Source organism: Penicillium diatomitis (assembly GCF_028827545.1).
Source record: "Penicillium diatomitis strain IBT 30728 chromosome Unknown utg000011l_segment0_segment0, whole genome shotgun sequence".
Classification (NCBI taxonomy): Eukaryota; Fungi; Ascomycota; class Eurotiomycetes; order Eurotiales; family Aspergillaceae; genus Penicillium; species Penicillium diatomitis.
The window spans coordinates 734,519-750,810 of record NW_026623183.1 but is presented as its reverse complement, the minus strand read 5'-3'; the positions used below and the strand labels follow the sequence as shown (position 1 = coordinate 750,810).

The 16,292-nt window shown below is 50.8% G+C and overlaps 5 protein-coding genes across 5 annotated transcripts; 3 read left to right on the top strand and 2 right to left on the bottom strand.

The window, feature by feature from the left end:
* Positions 1–384: 384 nt before the first annotated feature.
* On the top strand, positions 385–1,668 carry N7539_007930 (uncharacterized protein; the record flags this gene model as incomplete). Its single annotated transcript, XM_056937531.1, has 2 exons — positions 385–602; positions 750–1,668. 2 exons carry the CDS (start codon positions 385–387, stop codon positions 1,666–1,668), a joined length of 1,137 nt encoding a protein of 378 aa, XP_056787396.1.
* A 1,196-nt stretch (positions 1,669–2,864) lies between these two features.
* Positions 2,865–3,842, top strand: N7539_007929 (palmitoyl-protein thioesterase family protein; the record flags this gene model as incomplete). The annotated part of the gene is made up of 1 exon (XM_056937530.1): positions 2,865–3,842. The coding sequence occupies one exon, from the start codon at positions 2,865–2,867 to the stop codon at positions 3,840–3,842; it is 978 nt and encodes a 325-aa protein (XP_056787395.1).
* A 531-nt stretch (positions 3,843–4,373) lies between these two features.
* On the bottom strand, positions 4,374–7,962 carry N7539_007928 (uncharacterized protein; the record flags this gene model as incomplete). The annotated part of the gene is made up of 3 exons (XM_056937529.1): positions 4,374–4,803; positions 4,827–7,652; positions 7,748–7,962. The coding sequence occupies 3 exons, from the start codon at positions 7,960–7,962 to the stop codon at positions 4,374–4,376; spliced, it is 3,471 nt and encodes a 1,156-aa protein (XP_056787394.1).
* Positions 7,963–9,154: 1,192 nt separating this feature from the next.
* Positions 9,155–9,583, bottom strand: N7539_007927 (mediator of RNA polymerase II transcription subunit 31; the record flags this gene model as incomplete). Its single annotated transcript, XM_056937528.1, has 1 exon — positions 9,155–9,583. One exon carries the CDS (start codon positions 9,581–9,583, stop codon positions 9,155–9,157), a length of 429 nt encoding a protein of 142 aa, XP_056787393.1.
* Positions 9,584–10,875: 1,292 nt separating this feature from the next.
* On the top strand, positions 10,876–12,630 carry N7539_007926 (putative tannase; the record flags this gene model as incomplete). The annotated part of the gene is made up of 1 exon (XM_056937527.1): positions 10,876–12,630. One exon carries the CDS (start codon positions 10,876–10,878, stop codon positions 12,628–12,630), a length of 1,755 nt encoding a protein of 584 aa, XP_056787392.1.
* Positions 12,631–16,292: the final 3,662 nt, after the last annotated feature.

The following is a 16,292-nucleotide window of genomic DNA, read 5'->3' as shown; positions in this document are numbered from 1 at the left end:
AGACGAGGTCTCATCGAAGGGCACTCAAGTTGGAAAGGTCAATGCTCCTGACAAGCAGAAGTCACACTCCAAGGTCACATCATTGTTTTGTACAGAGGGATCCCTTGACCTGTCCTTTCGGATGGTTGGACAAAACAGTATTTTCGTGTGTGGTCGTAAAAGATTTTTGTGTGAGATACCACGTGATCTGTTTGCTTCATTTGCATATCTTGGCCTGAGGCTTCCGACTTCTCACCCTCACACCCGATGCAGGACTACACGTTTGGAGATCCACCTCAATACTGTAGTGGACGCCTGGACGGAAGACCGATCCTCCGCAACGGTGCCATTCCATGGTTCGATCCACTGGCTTAATCTTATCTAGGATCTTGAAATCCGACCAAGATGAATTGGACTGGTGGACAGCTCCACCGTCATTTGACCCGCCCGGGCAATCTGAGTCAAGCTCAAAAGCAGCACTTTTTCCAATCTCGACAGCAAAGTAGCGGTAACATCAGGCTTGATCAGGATCGCTTGAAGATTGGCCAGGACATCGATGACAGTCAACCCGGTGACACTGTCACACATGACCTTCATGATCCTGAGAGGGGCGGAACAGAAGAGTCAGTGATGTGGCTTTGAAAATGCACTGCAATTTACCTGGCATCTACACCACACATCAAGTTTCTTTTGCGGCCGCCATGTTTTTGAGGGCCCGCAGAACTTGAGTTCCAAAACAGGGCACTGACTTGTGAGGAAAATCAATGCAGGGTCATTAACGGCAAGTCCTCGTTACCGACGCGTTCCACTGATCCTCCTTTCACGGAGCGGCATGATCACCTAGAACGTTTGAAACGTCGACTCCTCGAAGACACTGACTGGGCGGTGGTCTCAGCCGCTCGTCCTCTACAAATCAAGTTTACCGTAGATCGCGAAATTGACCGTTTTGGAAAGCGCCGGAGGCTAAATGATACGGATCGACAGCGAATGTTAGATGCGAACACAGGCCAAGGCCATTCTACGCTGTTCACCACAACGGGCCGTCCTAGCAGGGCAAGAGCGAAATCTCCAGATCCAATTCGGATTAGGATCACTAAGCCCCCTTTCGATCCAAATACGCAGCTCGGAGACGGTAACCGTCGAAAGGTCAATGACGTCGGTGCTAGAAGATGTCCAGATACATGGGACACATCTGAGTCGAATTCACCAGCTCGAGCGCGTAACAAACGCTATTCTTCAGCCGATCAAAATATGCATCGCAGTGCTGGCTCAACCACACAGCTCAACCCTAGTCTACCTTCCCCGCTTCAGGATTCAATGATCTTGTGGGCGAAGCCCAGGTACTCAAAGTCGCGACAACCTCATCGAGCTCTTTCGGACGTCTCTTGCGCTCCTACCGAAATACTACCTGTCTCTTCAACGCTCATGCCGAGTGACTCTCTTTCCTCAGTTAATGTCCAAAGCTGGCTGCCGCACCCTGTGCGCCGTAAGTCCTTCAGCGGTCATGTCGCGATGCACGCAAGTGATCTCGAAAGCTCATCACATTTCCCACCTTGCTTCGAACCACATTACACTCCAGATTTCCAATTTCCTGAGTTGGCACAGGTACAGCCCTCCGTTCCAGTGGAAATTTTTGGTCAATTGGTACGAAACCGTAGCATCTCGATATCGGACACCTCACGATGCTAAGCGTGTTCCCTTTTTGGATCCTAAGTCTTAGAACTTACATCTTCCAACTCGTTGATCGTTCAAGTCTCGTGTTGCGGGAGGCATGCCGGTGGTTTGATGTTTTGTCAGCCTGTAAGTGATAACCTTGCTCCACCCTTATGCTGTTTCATTGTCTGTGAAATCTGTGATGAACCTACCATGGGCAAAGCTCTCATGTCGAGGAGTCATCACTATTGGGCTTCACAAGCAAGCAGTCCCTGGGATTTCAGTCACTCCAGTCACCATTTAGATCAGTATACGTATTAATTTCTAAGTGTCTTGCCACCTTTGCTCGATTCGACTCATGTCCATGTCCCAAATCTACCTGCGGAAATCTGCAAAAGTTGTAGATGATCGTGTTCCACGATGTCTACCTAATTACCAAGATTCACAGACTCGGAAAGTGTACTTTGTCTTGTTCTACCTAGCGTTTTTGAATCAATAATCGAGCCGGGTGTCACTCAGGGCAGATGCGGGCACGGCGTTGAGCGCAGGGCTCATTGATGGAGGTAAGGTCTGCGGTCCAGACTAGATATGACTTTCTAGCGGCCCCATGGATTTACATCAGGTACTTTGAAGTCGGAAGTTTTCCCTTGGCCGGGGGCAAAAATTCCGAAGTCGATTCATATACCAGCACTCCATGGTAGTTTAGTCAATTTCAGGTCAAAAAGATTAGATCATACACGTACAAGACACACCAACTTAGGGTTAGTGTACAAAGTCAGGTACTTAGGTAGACTGCAGGTGGGCAGTGAGGCGGTTGACTCGATCTTGTGAGACTTCCATGCGCCAAGCTCGACGATGGAGGTAGGTCGCCGAAATGTGGTGGATAAATAAATATCTGATGCATTCTCGTCCAGGTGCCTACGTAGGTAGTTATATACATGGGCATTGTCGACGTTAAAGGCCTGACTTAGCTTTGTGCTTTCAATTCCATGCCACTGTACAGTCTTACAGGAATAGAAAGGATGTGCAGTTTATCCTTGTCTTATTTGCTTCCAAAAGTAAGAAACTACGAAGCTCAGGGACAAAACCATTTGGATTGGGCGCTGCACAGTTCGAGTGTTCCAGATGACGTCACGTGCCGACATCGTCCATGCACATCGGCGACCGCCTCCGCTCCCTCACTGTAGCTCCTGTGTAGACTGTTCAAGAGTCACCCCAAGACCACCGTCACTATGCAACTTCTCACAGTCTGGGCTGGCTTGATAGCAGTCGCTGTCTCAGCATTCATCCACCGTTCATCAGTTTTAGAAGATGACGACACAACCCAGCTGCCTCTCGTTATCTGGCACGGGTTAGGCGACGACTTTGAGCGCGATGGCCTGAAACAAGTCGCTTCACTGGCCGAGTCCATCAACCCGGGCACATACGTACACATAATCAGACTAGCAGATACGGGTAGCGGTGACCGTCGCGCGACCTTTTTTGGCAACGTGACCGAACAGATCGAAACGGTCTGCGAGCAACTTGCAGCGAACCCGATCCTCAGCACCGCACCAGCTGTCAACGCTCTTGGCTTTTCGCAGGGAGGGCAGTTCCTCCGCGGCTATATCGAGCGATGTAATAGCCCACCGGTGCGGAACCTGGTCACATTCGGCAGTCAGCACAATGGCATTTCAGATTTCCAGTCCTGCTCGCTCGGCGACTGGCTATGTAATGGCGCAGAGGCACTGCTGCGATCCGGACGCTGGACCGACTTTGCGCAGGGGCGCGTAGTACCTGCGCAGTACTTCCGCGACCCGTCTGAATTAGATGCATATCTCGAAAAGAGTAACTTCCTGGCTGATATCAACAATGAGCGCGAACTGAAGAATGTGCAGTACAAGAAGAATCTGCAGTCTCTGAATGTCTTTGCCATGTACATGTTCGATGATGATACGGTCGTCGTACCAAAGGAGAGCGCCGTCTTTGCTGAGGTCAATTCGACTGATGGCACAGTGACTCCCTTGCAAGAGCGGCCTATTTACAAAGAAGATTGGTTGGGTCTGAAGGCGCTGGACGATCAGGGCAAACTCCATTTCAAATCCGCCCCCGGCCAACACATGGAACTGTCGGAGGAATTACTGCGGAAGACATTCAAGGAATACTTCGGTCCAGTCGAGGATGGGAAAGCGATCTCATCGCCCCGACTCGTTGCTCAACCGGGCTACTAACCATCCTCCACGCCTCGTCTCTCATAGCAAATGTATTTTTGTCGTCTTTTGAGATCTTCTTGCTTTTTTCTTTTTGGTTGTGACTCGTACAAAAGTGCTCAGTATTGTTGCATACCCATATGCGGTGCGTCGACTTTGCGTTAATGACTTGAGCCTGCTAACCTAGGTGGCCTCTCAGACGTCATGTGGTAGGCAGGAGAGATGCACATGTCCGTAGGCCAGATAAAACGAACGGGATCATGAAGGACAAAGTACCAACTATCAACTCTCCAGGCCTACAAGAAGAGTTACTGTCAATGGCGCCAGCCCGGTCGAGAAATCTAAAAACCACACGAGATCGCAGCGATTGTAGCATGAAGTTCTAAAAATATTTTGTATGAACAGTTTCGAAGAATAATAGTCATGAACGAGAGAACAAATGTGGACATGTGCATAAGCAAAGCTATCAGAAAAGGCAAGGCGGGTAGACTGTACTTCCCAGCGTTAATTATACAAAGACCGAGCAAGATGAAGAGAGGAGTTGGCAATAGATTAATACGGGGGTCGTCCCAAACCGCCCCCACTGACTTGCCGGCGACCTGAGTAAATGTCATTTGTGGAGGCCTGGGAGGGTGGTACGTCAGTTGGCAGTCGACTTCCATTGGGAAGAGCGGGACTGCTGGTGGTGAGAAAACCGTCAAGCAGCTTCTTGAGCTCGTCACGCCGTGCAAAGTCGAGAGGGGCCTCCGGACCAGAGAGTTCCACATCTCGATAACCGTCTGAATAGCCGAGCGCGATATTGTGACTTGATCGACTTTTGTTTCGGTCTAGGGTCTTGGGAGTTCGAGCCTTGCGGAAAGATTCTGATCTCGGAGCAGCCCCTGATGATGATTGAGAATTGTAAGGGGCAGTGGATGGTCGATTAGTGGATGTTAAGGACCGCTGTGAATCATTCGGGAAGCCTCCAGGAATAGGCAAAGCGCTTGGCGTAGGAAGAGGGGTCACGTCTTCAGAGAACTGGCCTTCATTTGTCGTGATTTCGCTTTCCGGGGGTCAACGGTAGCAATGAATGCCCGAGGTGTTTCAATGCCACTTTCTTCTGCAGGCTGACGAGTCTCATGATCCATTGTAGAGACGGCGTCTTGGCTCGCTTCCGAAATTGAATAAGCGCCGCTAGCCATGCTTTCACTCCCAGAAGACAATATACTGGCATTCGACGCACCGAGTTGGCCCCGCAAGGGACTGCGCCGACGGGAACTTAATTCAGCGGTCACGGAAAGTTCTCGCCGCAGATCATTGACGCGTACGGGTGATGCTCTGCCCGAATTGGTTTCTGGGCTGTAGGAAATGTCTGGAATACTTCGTGGAACATTGAGCGCAAGGGCCGAGCCAACGGGGGAGCCATTCAAATTCCCATTCAAGTGGCTGTTGCGGGTCATGGTGCCACCGCGAGAGCCGCTGATGGATGCAGTCCCGGCACTGTCTTTCTCGACCGCAGCAAGACATGACTCGCGCGACCAGGAAGACAGCAAGTTTTCCTTCACCGGGTTTGGCAGTCCTTTCTCTTGACTTGATAGCTGTGTGGCAAAGCCGTGACTCAAAACAGGGAATTCAAACCCATGGGACGCTGAAGTTTTGGGACTCTGTGGAGGAGATGCAAAAAACTGGCAATAAGCTTCTTCGATTCCTTCAGCCAGTCCGTCCACGCCGCTGAATGACGTGGGTAGGAAAGAGTCCAGTGACGTATCTGCCATGTGCTTTTCGTCGAGACTGATACAATCGAGACCTGCTGGTGGCAACTTGATCTTTGACAACCAATGCCCCTTACTCTGGCGGCTCTGGACCTCGGAGCGAACTTCGTTGCCCGCTGGTGTGGCCTCAAGGTTGAACTTCTCTATCACAGCAAGGAGATAGCCATAAATCAGACTTCCGACGTTGACGCGTGCTGTTGGAGAGCCCAGCTCGACAGACGTAGACAAGTCGTCCTGCAGTTTCAGGACCATTGGCAGCCCAAATTGGACTGCATTCACACCAAGATTCTCAACAAGACTTGCCAAAAGAAGATGCAGAACAAGTATTTCCGATGCCACCGTGGAGTTGTCCAGGGCAGCTTCGTAGATACCCAGGTGTATGAGACGCAGAAAGTTAGACTGTGCGATGTTGATGACACTTTCTCTGTGGTTTGCGGACGTGCTTCGTCGATTCGGTGTCTTGTCCGAACTGTCAGGGTCTCGTCGCAAACCTGCTTTTTGTGTTCGAAGACCGCTCACACGAGCTTTGAGATTTTGTTTTGTGGTCTCCAGCTGGAGCCAGGATAGGAATGCGTCAACGTAGGCATGGCGGACTTCCTGATCATTATCTCGAAGCAAACCTTGCGTTCCTTCCCAGACATGGATGCCGACTGGGTTTCTGGACTCTGAACCTTTGATAGAAGATGGTGTTCTAAGATTAGCCACGACGAGAATCGACTTTACAGCCCGAAGAGCAGTCAACTTGGCAGCCGGATATACAAAGATCTCGCCAGTAGCTTTCTCCGCGCTCGGCTGATCCACTTCTGACATTTCGTTGCCCTTCGAGCCAGCCCCAGTCTCGTGGACTGTGGCCAGAGAAGGTTGAGTTGCGTTTTCATGATTAAGAGGAGTTGTAAGCTGACGAAGAATGGTGCGCATCATGTCTGCGACTTGATCGCCATAGTAGTTATGCGTTGCGAGACTACCGATGCACTGCTCCAGAAGGGCGAGCATAGCTTTTTTCTTGGGCGGAATGGATCGTGAGGTATCGTTGTACTGGGCGTCTTTGTCGGCACCAGTGGACAAGGAAATCAGGTCAGACATGTACCGCATCAATCCGAGCAGAATGTCCATGACGCTCAAGCCAATCATGTTGATGGGCGATTTCAAAAGCCAATCGACAACCGAGAGCAGAGTGAATGACGGATCCATCGTATCTTCCTTCGACGGCATGTCGGCCAAGAGATCCATCGCTATGGTCAGAATAACGAATCGGACCTGGACCGGACACCAGGTCGCAACCAACTCGATGAGAGACGTCGCCCAGTTCCCTAGTGAATGGCTCGCCTGGCTGGGTGACTCTGAGTCCGTGATCTGCACAACGTGTTTGTCCGAAATGAACCGGAGTATTGCCGTGGCTGCTATGCGAATTTGACCGCGGCTACTGCCTGAAACAATAATTTGTTCTAGACAACGGAGAGCCATCAACCTTGAATCCATCTCCGCTCGCTTATCTGCGTCAGCTGTCGACTGTGCAGCCAGCGCAGGGTCCCTTTCTGCCGCATCAACTGTGTTGACCGTCGCAATGCTCGAGCGTCGAGGCAAAGATGCACCGTGGGTTTCTTGTTCGGCCTCCAGTAATCTGACTTTCAATGGTTCCAAGATATTTTCGTCAGGGGAGTAGAGGTTTTCAAGAATGACGGGTAGAAAGACGTGAAGAGTTGATCCTCCGTCTGCAGCCAAGCTTTCTGAGCTCACAATGCTCCTGATGGCGCGAAGTCCGGCATTGCGCCACCGTATTGCCAACGGAGGGCTCAGTTTAGTCAGGGAGTAATTGGGAGAGTGCGGATTCGCAAAACCGGCATACGTTTCGATCACTTGACGATACTTTTTGGCAAGCCCTTGATCTGCGGAAATGACCGCCGGATCTTGGTGACGACAGAAGGTATCAAATGTCGCAATCGAGTCCTCTACCATAGAAACATCGTTGGCTTGCAGAATGGTCTCGATGATCGACAAGACGTAACGGGCGTAAATCGGCAAATCGCGGGGGACTTTCTCGATGAGTGCTGTCAGGATATGAAGCGCGACTTGGACATTACTGTAAGATGGTGAGATGTTGTCAGCACGATTTGAGTCGTCACTTCCCAGAAATGAGAGTCTCTGTGTCAAGAGTAGTTTTCTCGCTTCGCTTACCCCAGTCGACGTCTCCAGACATCTTTGGCGACCCGTTTCTCCAAAAAAGCGCCCACTTTTGTCAATTTGCTGCGTCGCGTGCTGGCATAGTACAAGAGGTAGGAGAGTTCACTTGGATTCGGCTTCACTTCCGGCACGCCTTTTTGGAATTTGGGGTAGCATTTCAGAGTCAGAACTTGGTGCCGCGGCCGACACGATTGGCGTACAGACTCCATGAGAGCGAAAGTTGTGAGGCGGCTTCGGAATGCGGATCGCCGCAACGCAGGAGAGCAGTCTCAGGAGGGCCAACGGAGTGACGGGGAATCAATGGGACACGCGAGTGACTATGACGGCGTCGAAAGGGCCACAAAGTGAGAGAAAGAGGTCGGCAATCGGCGCGCGACTGGGGGCCTACGCAGTCCTCGTTCGATGAGAACGGGGGCGGTGCAATGAGGTAGTTGGCGGCCGATGATCCCCAGGGGGTGGGGTTCTGCACCAATTGACAGTTTGCCGCTCAAGTAGAGAAAAGCTTCCCTCTCACGGCTATCTGCTTGCCGATGTGTTGCTTGTAGAACAGACAGCAAACACCCAATTCAAGTTCGCTCCTCCGTCCGCCGCGCACACTTTCCCGAGATAGAAGATGGGGATAGGAGAAACACAAAAAGAGGGAGCAAGAGGTTCGGAACCGAAACCTCTAGACGCCGACAGTAAGGGTGCACGGCCCAGTATCAATCAATACCCTGCTATGTAATACCGTTGAATATCTTCGACTACATTTGAGAGCAACGGACAATAAGCGCATTATAGCGTGAGCAATGAAGACATGATCTGGCTGTTCTCATGTACTTTGATTCCGTCTATTTTACGTTCATGGCCTCGGTAGTGGCCACATGGGTGGACGCATGCGGCACGATCGTATTTATGGCTGATCCGCCTCGGACGATCTGTACCTATCCAGCGCCGTGGGAGAACCACCCTCGGTCCTCATCCGTGTCATGTTTAACAGGCGACTCCCACTATCGTCGATTGGTAGTGATTCCAGTCCAAAACTTCACTGTCTGGTTCATGAGGGTATTATCAACAGCCGACTCCGGGGATCGTCCTGAGTGCCCAAACTCTGGCCATCTTATTGCGGCTCGATCGACAGACTTCTGCGCTCTGCCGATCGGCGGGATGCCTCGGTCGCATATGATGCTTTGTCGAGCAGATGGCTGTCCTTGAATATATCTCCGCGCGCGCCGAAGTAGACCGAAGATGAGCATTCGCAACTTTCTTTCTTTCTCGATGGGGATTCTGAGAGAGAGGGAGGGAGGGAGGGAGGGAGAGAGCTATGTCATGAAAGCCATGGTGCGGTCGCAACGAGCAGGAGAGAAGCTGGAATCAGTTGCGCATAGCAGAACCATCCATCTGGCTTTATCATAGCATCAATCATGTGTGTGTCCCGTTCGCCTCTTCCCCATTCTCCCCCTGCTCTCCTTCCCTGGGCGGCTCATTCATTTGCGTATTACCAGCCAGACTCTCAATAACATGTGGCAGGATGATGTCGCGGCGAAATCGATCTTCTTGAAGCAATCGCAAGGCGCGCAGAGTTGGGCCCGGATGAGTGAGGAATTGCGCGTATTCGGGTCTTTTCCAGTATGAATAAAGGTAGGCTAGATATGCGGCAAATGCCTGTGCATCTGGCGCTGAGACTGACTCTTCATCCTCCTCGCTCTGGGCCACGCCAAGAAGGTTTGGATAGGTGACAGCCAGGTAAGACAGATAGTAAGGATTGGCAAGCGACGACACAAATTCCAGCTCGAGAGTGAACCGTAAATTGGATTTGGTAGGAGTGGGAGGGTCTTTTGCCGGCTCCATTCTCGCGACGAAGATATGAATGAGAGTGAGCGATTCGTGCGGGGCGCGCGAGTGAGGATCAGAAAAGACGAAGCTTGAAAGTAGGAAATGGAGCCCGCGACCACCGGCGAAGAGTGGCTCACATGAGATTGCCGCCTGAGGTGTCAAGCCTCGTGTCAAACCTATCGAGTCTCGATGCAAGCGTCGAGCAACCTTTGATCCTTCACTTATTTTGCTAGTGTTGTGTGTGACAAGCTCGGTGAAATGCTACCAATCGCTTTTTGTGTCCGGCTACTTGCCCGAAAGTTCAGGTCTCACGTTTTCTCTTCGTTGCCTGAATGCGCTCTCTGTGACCGATGAACCTGAATTTCGGGGTAGTTATGGGAGATGGGCATTCCTGAGGACCTACCACTCTATTTAGATCAACACTGCAGCCAGCGTTGCTGAATGTGGCAGAAGGTCTCCTTGACATCACATCAGGTCGATAGCATAGTGGTCCATTACTCGACAAGTACATTTTGATTTTTGAGGCAAGATCTGCTCACCAGTCTTCGAGTTCATGATTCGAGGACGGCGTCTTTTGGGTAGAGGTCATCATTTGCCGTTTTGGCAACGATCTCCTCCAGCGATCTCAAGCATTTCCAAGAATATTACTGCCCGTGCGAGACTCCCAAGTTCGAACGAGACCTCGAATGACTGGCAAGATGCAAGTGTCCCTTCAGAATTCTCTATACTCAAGATGCTACCGGCAAAGGTCTTAACAGAGCCAATCAGAACATACGAGTATATTCGCATTGACTTTCACCCCACAAGATCCACCTCCGGGGTTCCGGGCCTGTCATGCTTCTTTCATGCCATTATGAGACTTGATTCATGAATCCCCGAAAGCTGGTGCTTTCGGGGATCTCAGCAATGTAAGCTTGCGCTACCTCTTACACTACTTAATACACTTGTTCTCTCACCTTGTGGCCAGAGACATCATTAGCTTGATTTCTATGAGGTCCCCACGATCCGGCAAGGCAATCCCCACGTGAAGGTCACTCGACAATTCGAGGAGAATTGTCTTCGCAGGACCCGTTCACCTCCTGGGCCTTGTCTTTAGCGGACTGTCGGCTTTGAATCACACGATCCCAGTCCACGTCATGTAGCCAGGCATCTTGCCGGATGTGAATTCATCCGGAGAGAAAGAGTTTCATATGAGGATGATTGCTCTCAACAGATTTGGATATAAACCGGTTGAACAGCCGCTCAACTTCAAGGCTGATTAGTATGCATGTCTCGCATAATCGGACTTTCCAAGTACTCAGGTCATCATGCGGTTTCATGCGGCTTCGTGGCCGTCCATTTTGGCCGTCTCTGCCTCGGCTGGCACAGTCGCCGCTGCCTCCCTTGACGAAGTCTGCACGGTCAACTACATCAAGTCAAAACTTCCGGGCTCTCAATTCATTCAGGGCATTACTCTCGACTCCTCATCTGTCATTGCAAACATCGTCCGTAATGCGTCTGTGGGTCCCACAGAATCTTTCTATCCAGCAGCGACCTTCTCCTACTGCAACTTGACGCTGGCGTACTCGCATGATGCGCGCGCTGGTGACCGAGTCCTCGTTCAGTATTGGCTTCCCGAGCCAGCTCAGTTTCAGAATCGCTATCTCTCTTCGGGTGGTGGTGGATACGCTATCAACTCCGGAACCCAGTCTCTACCTGGTGGTGTCATGTATGGAGCTGTGGCTGGTCGAACCGATGGTGGATTTGGAGGCTTCTCGGTTCAGGCCGATGCTGCAATGCTTCTGGCCAACGGGACGCTGGACTATGAGACCCTGTACATGTTTGGATACAAAGCCCAATGGGAGCTTAGTCAGATTGGAAAACAGCTTACTCGAAAGTTTTTCGACATGAAGGACGGCACCAAGCTTTATTCCTACTATCAGGGTTGCTCCGAGGGTGGCCGTGAAGGCTGGAGTCAGATTCAGCGCTTCGGTGACGAATGGGATGGTGCCGCAATCGGTGCTCCTGCCTTTCGCTGGTCGTTTCAACAGACTCAACATCTGTACTCCAACATTGTGACGCAGACCCTGGGCTACTATCCACCTCCTTGCGAAATGGACAAGATCGTCAACGAGACGATCTCCGCTTGTGATGTCTTGGACGGATTGAAAGATGGGGTTGTCTCACGATCTGATCTGTGTCAACTACACTTTGATTTGTCCAGCGTGGTTGGCAAACCCTACTATTGCCCTGCTTCAGCGGGTGGATTTAGTTTCGGGATGCCCACAGCTCCTACTCCGGCGCAGAATGGGACGGTCAGTGAAGAGGCAGTGGAAGTCGCCAGGGAGGTGATTCGAGGCCTGCGAGACTCGCAAGGCCGACAGGTGTATCTGTCCTACCAGACCGGCGCCACCTTTGCAGATGTCAACACTGAATACAACTCGTCCAGTGACAAGTGGGAGCTCTCGGTCAACGGACTGGGTGCAGAGTTTATCGCTCTCCTACTTGACAAGAATGGCACAGATCTATCCAACCTCGACGGAGTGACCTACGACACCCTCAAGAACTGGATGATTGGCGGTATGCAAGAGTATTACTCCACTCTACAGACAACATGGCCAGACCTTACTCCCTTTCACCAAGCTGGGGGCAAAGTGATCCACTTTCACGGCGAGGCCGACAATAGCATTCCCACCGCCTCATCAGTTCGGTACTGGGAATCTGTGCGAAACATCATGTACCCTCATTTGTCTTACAAGGACGGTGCCAATGCTCTCAACGACTGGTACCAGCTGTATCTAGTTCCGGGCGCGGCTCATTGCGCAACCAACCCGCTCATGCCCAACGGACCGTTCCCGCAGACAAATCTGCAGGTGCTGATCGACTGGGTTGAAAAGGACGTCAAACCGGTCACGCTCAATGCGACTGTGTTGCAGGGAGATCATCTCGGTGAAAATCGGCAAATCTGCGCCTGGCCTTTACGTCCACTTTGGAAGCACGGGAACCTGCAATGTGAGTATGACCAGAAGTCGATTGATACTTGGCATTATGATTTGAAAGGCGTTCCAATGCCTGTATACTAGTGAAAGTATACAATAAAGGCTTCTTTATTTCGAAGCCTTGTGCTTCTTTCTTTCGAAGCCTTGTTCACAATGGTCTTTCGCGTCACGTATAAACGTTGAGCCTGCGAGGGTTCTCTCACTCATACACGAGCGTCGATTGACTCTTACAACACCAAGGGCCTTTGGGCAGCATTTGGTTGCCTCTATTCATCTTTGTAACTTGCCTTGATCGTGGGGTTCCCAGTAAATTTGAATTTAAAGACATCTACCATGCGAATCAGTGGCACGAGGCAGGTTTGTGGTTTCGGCAACGCATACCAACAGTGAGTTTTAGTCAGGTGACATAACGAAAAGCTACCCGACTCAGTAAGACCAAGATCCAGCTGGAAGCTACTTGGTAGCCAGCCCCGGCGGTAGCTCTCAAGTATTGGTGTACCAAGGAACATGAATCCTTTCGTTCTAGGCGCGTTGGAGCTCTTGCCTTTCAGCACACTGGGGACGCCTGTTTCCAGGCCACCGACATCGACCTTGTCCGCGTGTGGTGGAAGGGGAGAGGCTCAAGCTGAACCGGCGCTGAGGTCCAGTGGTTCAGTACGTGTATCGCCGCCGACTAAGATCCCCTTTCAACATAATGCAAGCGTGCCAGTCACTAAATTTTTGCAGAAAAACCGCACTCAAGTGTACCAATCTTGGTTCCAGAGCTCCCAAAGAAACTGGATCTACTCGACGTGGTGAGACATTGAGTATGTGCGCAGCGCCTTTGCCGCTAAGAACCCAAAAGAGTCAAGAGGCTGGGTCGATTATTGGAGAGGTTCGAGATCTGGAAGCACAATACATGATATCCTGAAAGCTGGGGCCGTGACTCCATGAATTAGGCGAGAGCCATAGAGGGCCGGACACTCTCACATGGTAAGTGTGGAGTGGTTTGGAATTGGAGACGGTTCTCGTGATGTCGTCATGAAGGTCAAAGTTGTTGTGGAAGAAGCAGCGCGTTTTGCTCCGTTGCTGGATCGACTCACATGCTTTTCCGCGCCGACGGATACCTGTACGTTCCAAAGCTGGATATGTGGAGTGGAAAATCGGGGAGTCATGGACTCGATCAGCTGTACGAGTCAAACGGCCAGAGATGTAAGAGGTGTTCCTGGACTGACAAGCCGAAAGCAGGACCGTTCTCAAGAGATCCTTGGCCCAGGCTTGATTGGTATTCCCCGGATCGGATCGCACATCGACGTTATCCATGTCCGTTATCGAGGTAGTTGGGCACTGGGCACAGTGCGGTACTTTCACATTCCACATCCTCGCTCAAATGACATCAATCTACAGACGAGCAAGTAAAATGTGGAATGTCAACGTCATTGCTCACATCTGAGACCTTGTGCTACAATCATGCTGGGGCAGGACTCGAGCACATGGGTTGCACCTCAGGCAGTTCTGGGAATTGGTATCGGGCTGGTTGCCGTGAACCTTCCAGAGATTCAAGCTGACCGGAAGTCTATTAATAGACTAAGAGAGTTGTGGCGCTTTGACCACGAATTTCCATCCCAATCCAACCCAACCACACTCTCACTGGGAAGGCTGGTGGTTCGGATATGCTGTCCCGAGTGAGATGGATAGAAGGAGGAACCTAGTCCTACCTCACAAGATAACCTTATGTATGGATGTATGTATTATGTAGTAATCGAGGAGTAGTAGTACGGTAGCTGTGATCACAGGCCAGACCCTGATCACATTACTCTGCGCGATTGTCGTGAATGCCGATTACCGACTTATACCCAATTACCTTAGGTCCTGATGCATATTGTAATATAATTTAGATATCCAGTAAGATCACCGTGATAGGAGCCTCGAAGGAGCCCTTTCAATTTCTTTGAGAAAAGCGAGTGGAGACCTGTCAATCTGAGACTCGACGTCGCTCGATAGACCCCAGAGCGTCCGCTCACATCTCGCCTTTTCTTGGCGGTGTGTACTGCTACCTTTCACCTACTTACATACAGTCGGTAGTTAGCTGATAAGTGACTCTACCCTTGCCGTTGTGGTGCCGTTTGTGATCGGCAGGCACCGTAGTGCAGGTGTCTAGGCCGGACCTTACAAGCAGATAGTTTTGGAAGGATGGGTGAACTCGCCCTTACGAGCAGTTTGGTCACATCGCGGGACATAAGAGAGCGTCATGATCATGTGATGAGCTTGGGAGACGAGCTGAGCGAACGATGGCCTCCCTCATTGGAGTCAACCTATTTTGCATTTGGTTTGGAAGTTTTTTGACGACAAACTCGAATCGGTGCTTGACCAAGTTGAACTATCGGGCAGCAGCATCAACCTTAAGTCCAACAGGGGATGAAGGAGGCGGGAAAAGGGGAAGATTTGTCTCCGGGGTTGGGTCTCTTGGCGAACTATGAATAAAGTTGCTCGGAGTCAATCTCCGAATAACTTTGTCGTTCACAAGTGAATGGGGTGATTTGTCAGTCAGGTTTTGAGCATCAGTTTGAAAGTCATGGATACAGATGCTTGACGCACCTAAAAGTATCTTGTAAATAGTGTGAAACCTAAAGAAGCATGGGGTAAGGTTGAGCCTCGATCGGTACCTGCAGTTGTTTTTCCCCCTGTAATCTTCCACACACATCAAGGGCCTTGTATGTTGTGTAAACATGTAAGGATTAGAAACCCATGTGCTCAACGGTCATTGTAGTACTAACTAGTCAAGTTAAGGTAGTGTATCTGGATATAACTTTGAAGTTTACTATTCCTGTCACACATGCGGACCCAAAGTAGAAAGCCTTACCCAACTTCCTGGCATCACACACGACATCTCTCTCACCTTCCGACCTGGTACAATACTCGAGTTCTGCTTGGTGGTGGTCCGGTTCGCGCACCTACTTAATTGCCCCACGCAGACTCGTAGTCTCGTAGATGAGCGATACCCCCGTATGATTGACGACGACGCCTCATCTTCTGTGAACCGTGGCCCGCGGTGGGTTCCTGACCCTCTTGCATCTCAATAGGAGGGAAGGTGATCATCTGATGATCTGTCTACGTTGAGCTGGGAATCAACTCTAATCTTGCCGTCACGTTGGAGTGACCCCTCCGGCCTCCGATCATGATAATCATAGTCGCCATCTGAATGTGTATGGGACATAATGCTCCAGGGTTGGCTATTGGTCTTGAGGTCTGGTAATTATCCACCGTCTGTACATACCCGACTCCGCCAGGCCGCGTCCGCATGGGGTGGTCGAAGTGCCGACTGATTCGTAATGAGTCTTCAGGCACCGGGTCCTGAACCAGGGGTTGATATCCTCCGTAGTTTCTACTAGGCAGATACTACTATAATACTAAGTTAGCACTCTTTTGCTCAAGTTGTTTCTGTTTCTCCTGATAGAGTTTACCTTGGTACCTTCCAAGAGAAATCAGTTAGTGACCTGACGTTACTTCAAGTAGTTGATTCCTCGCACAGTATTGAGTATTTACTATGTACCGTCGTAGTTGTGCAAATGTACTCTATCGTCTCCACACCTGACTCGAGTCCACACGCACTTCCTCTCTCTCTTGCCTGTCGCCTTTACACCTCCTCCTCCACCCGCTTCTTCGCCTTCCTCTTTCCGCCTCCCAAAGTGGCAATTCCAGTTCCAGAATGGTATCCGCTTTCCCCTAATTATTATTCCGTCAATATTTCCTCAACCCTCGGTTTC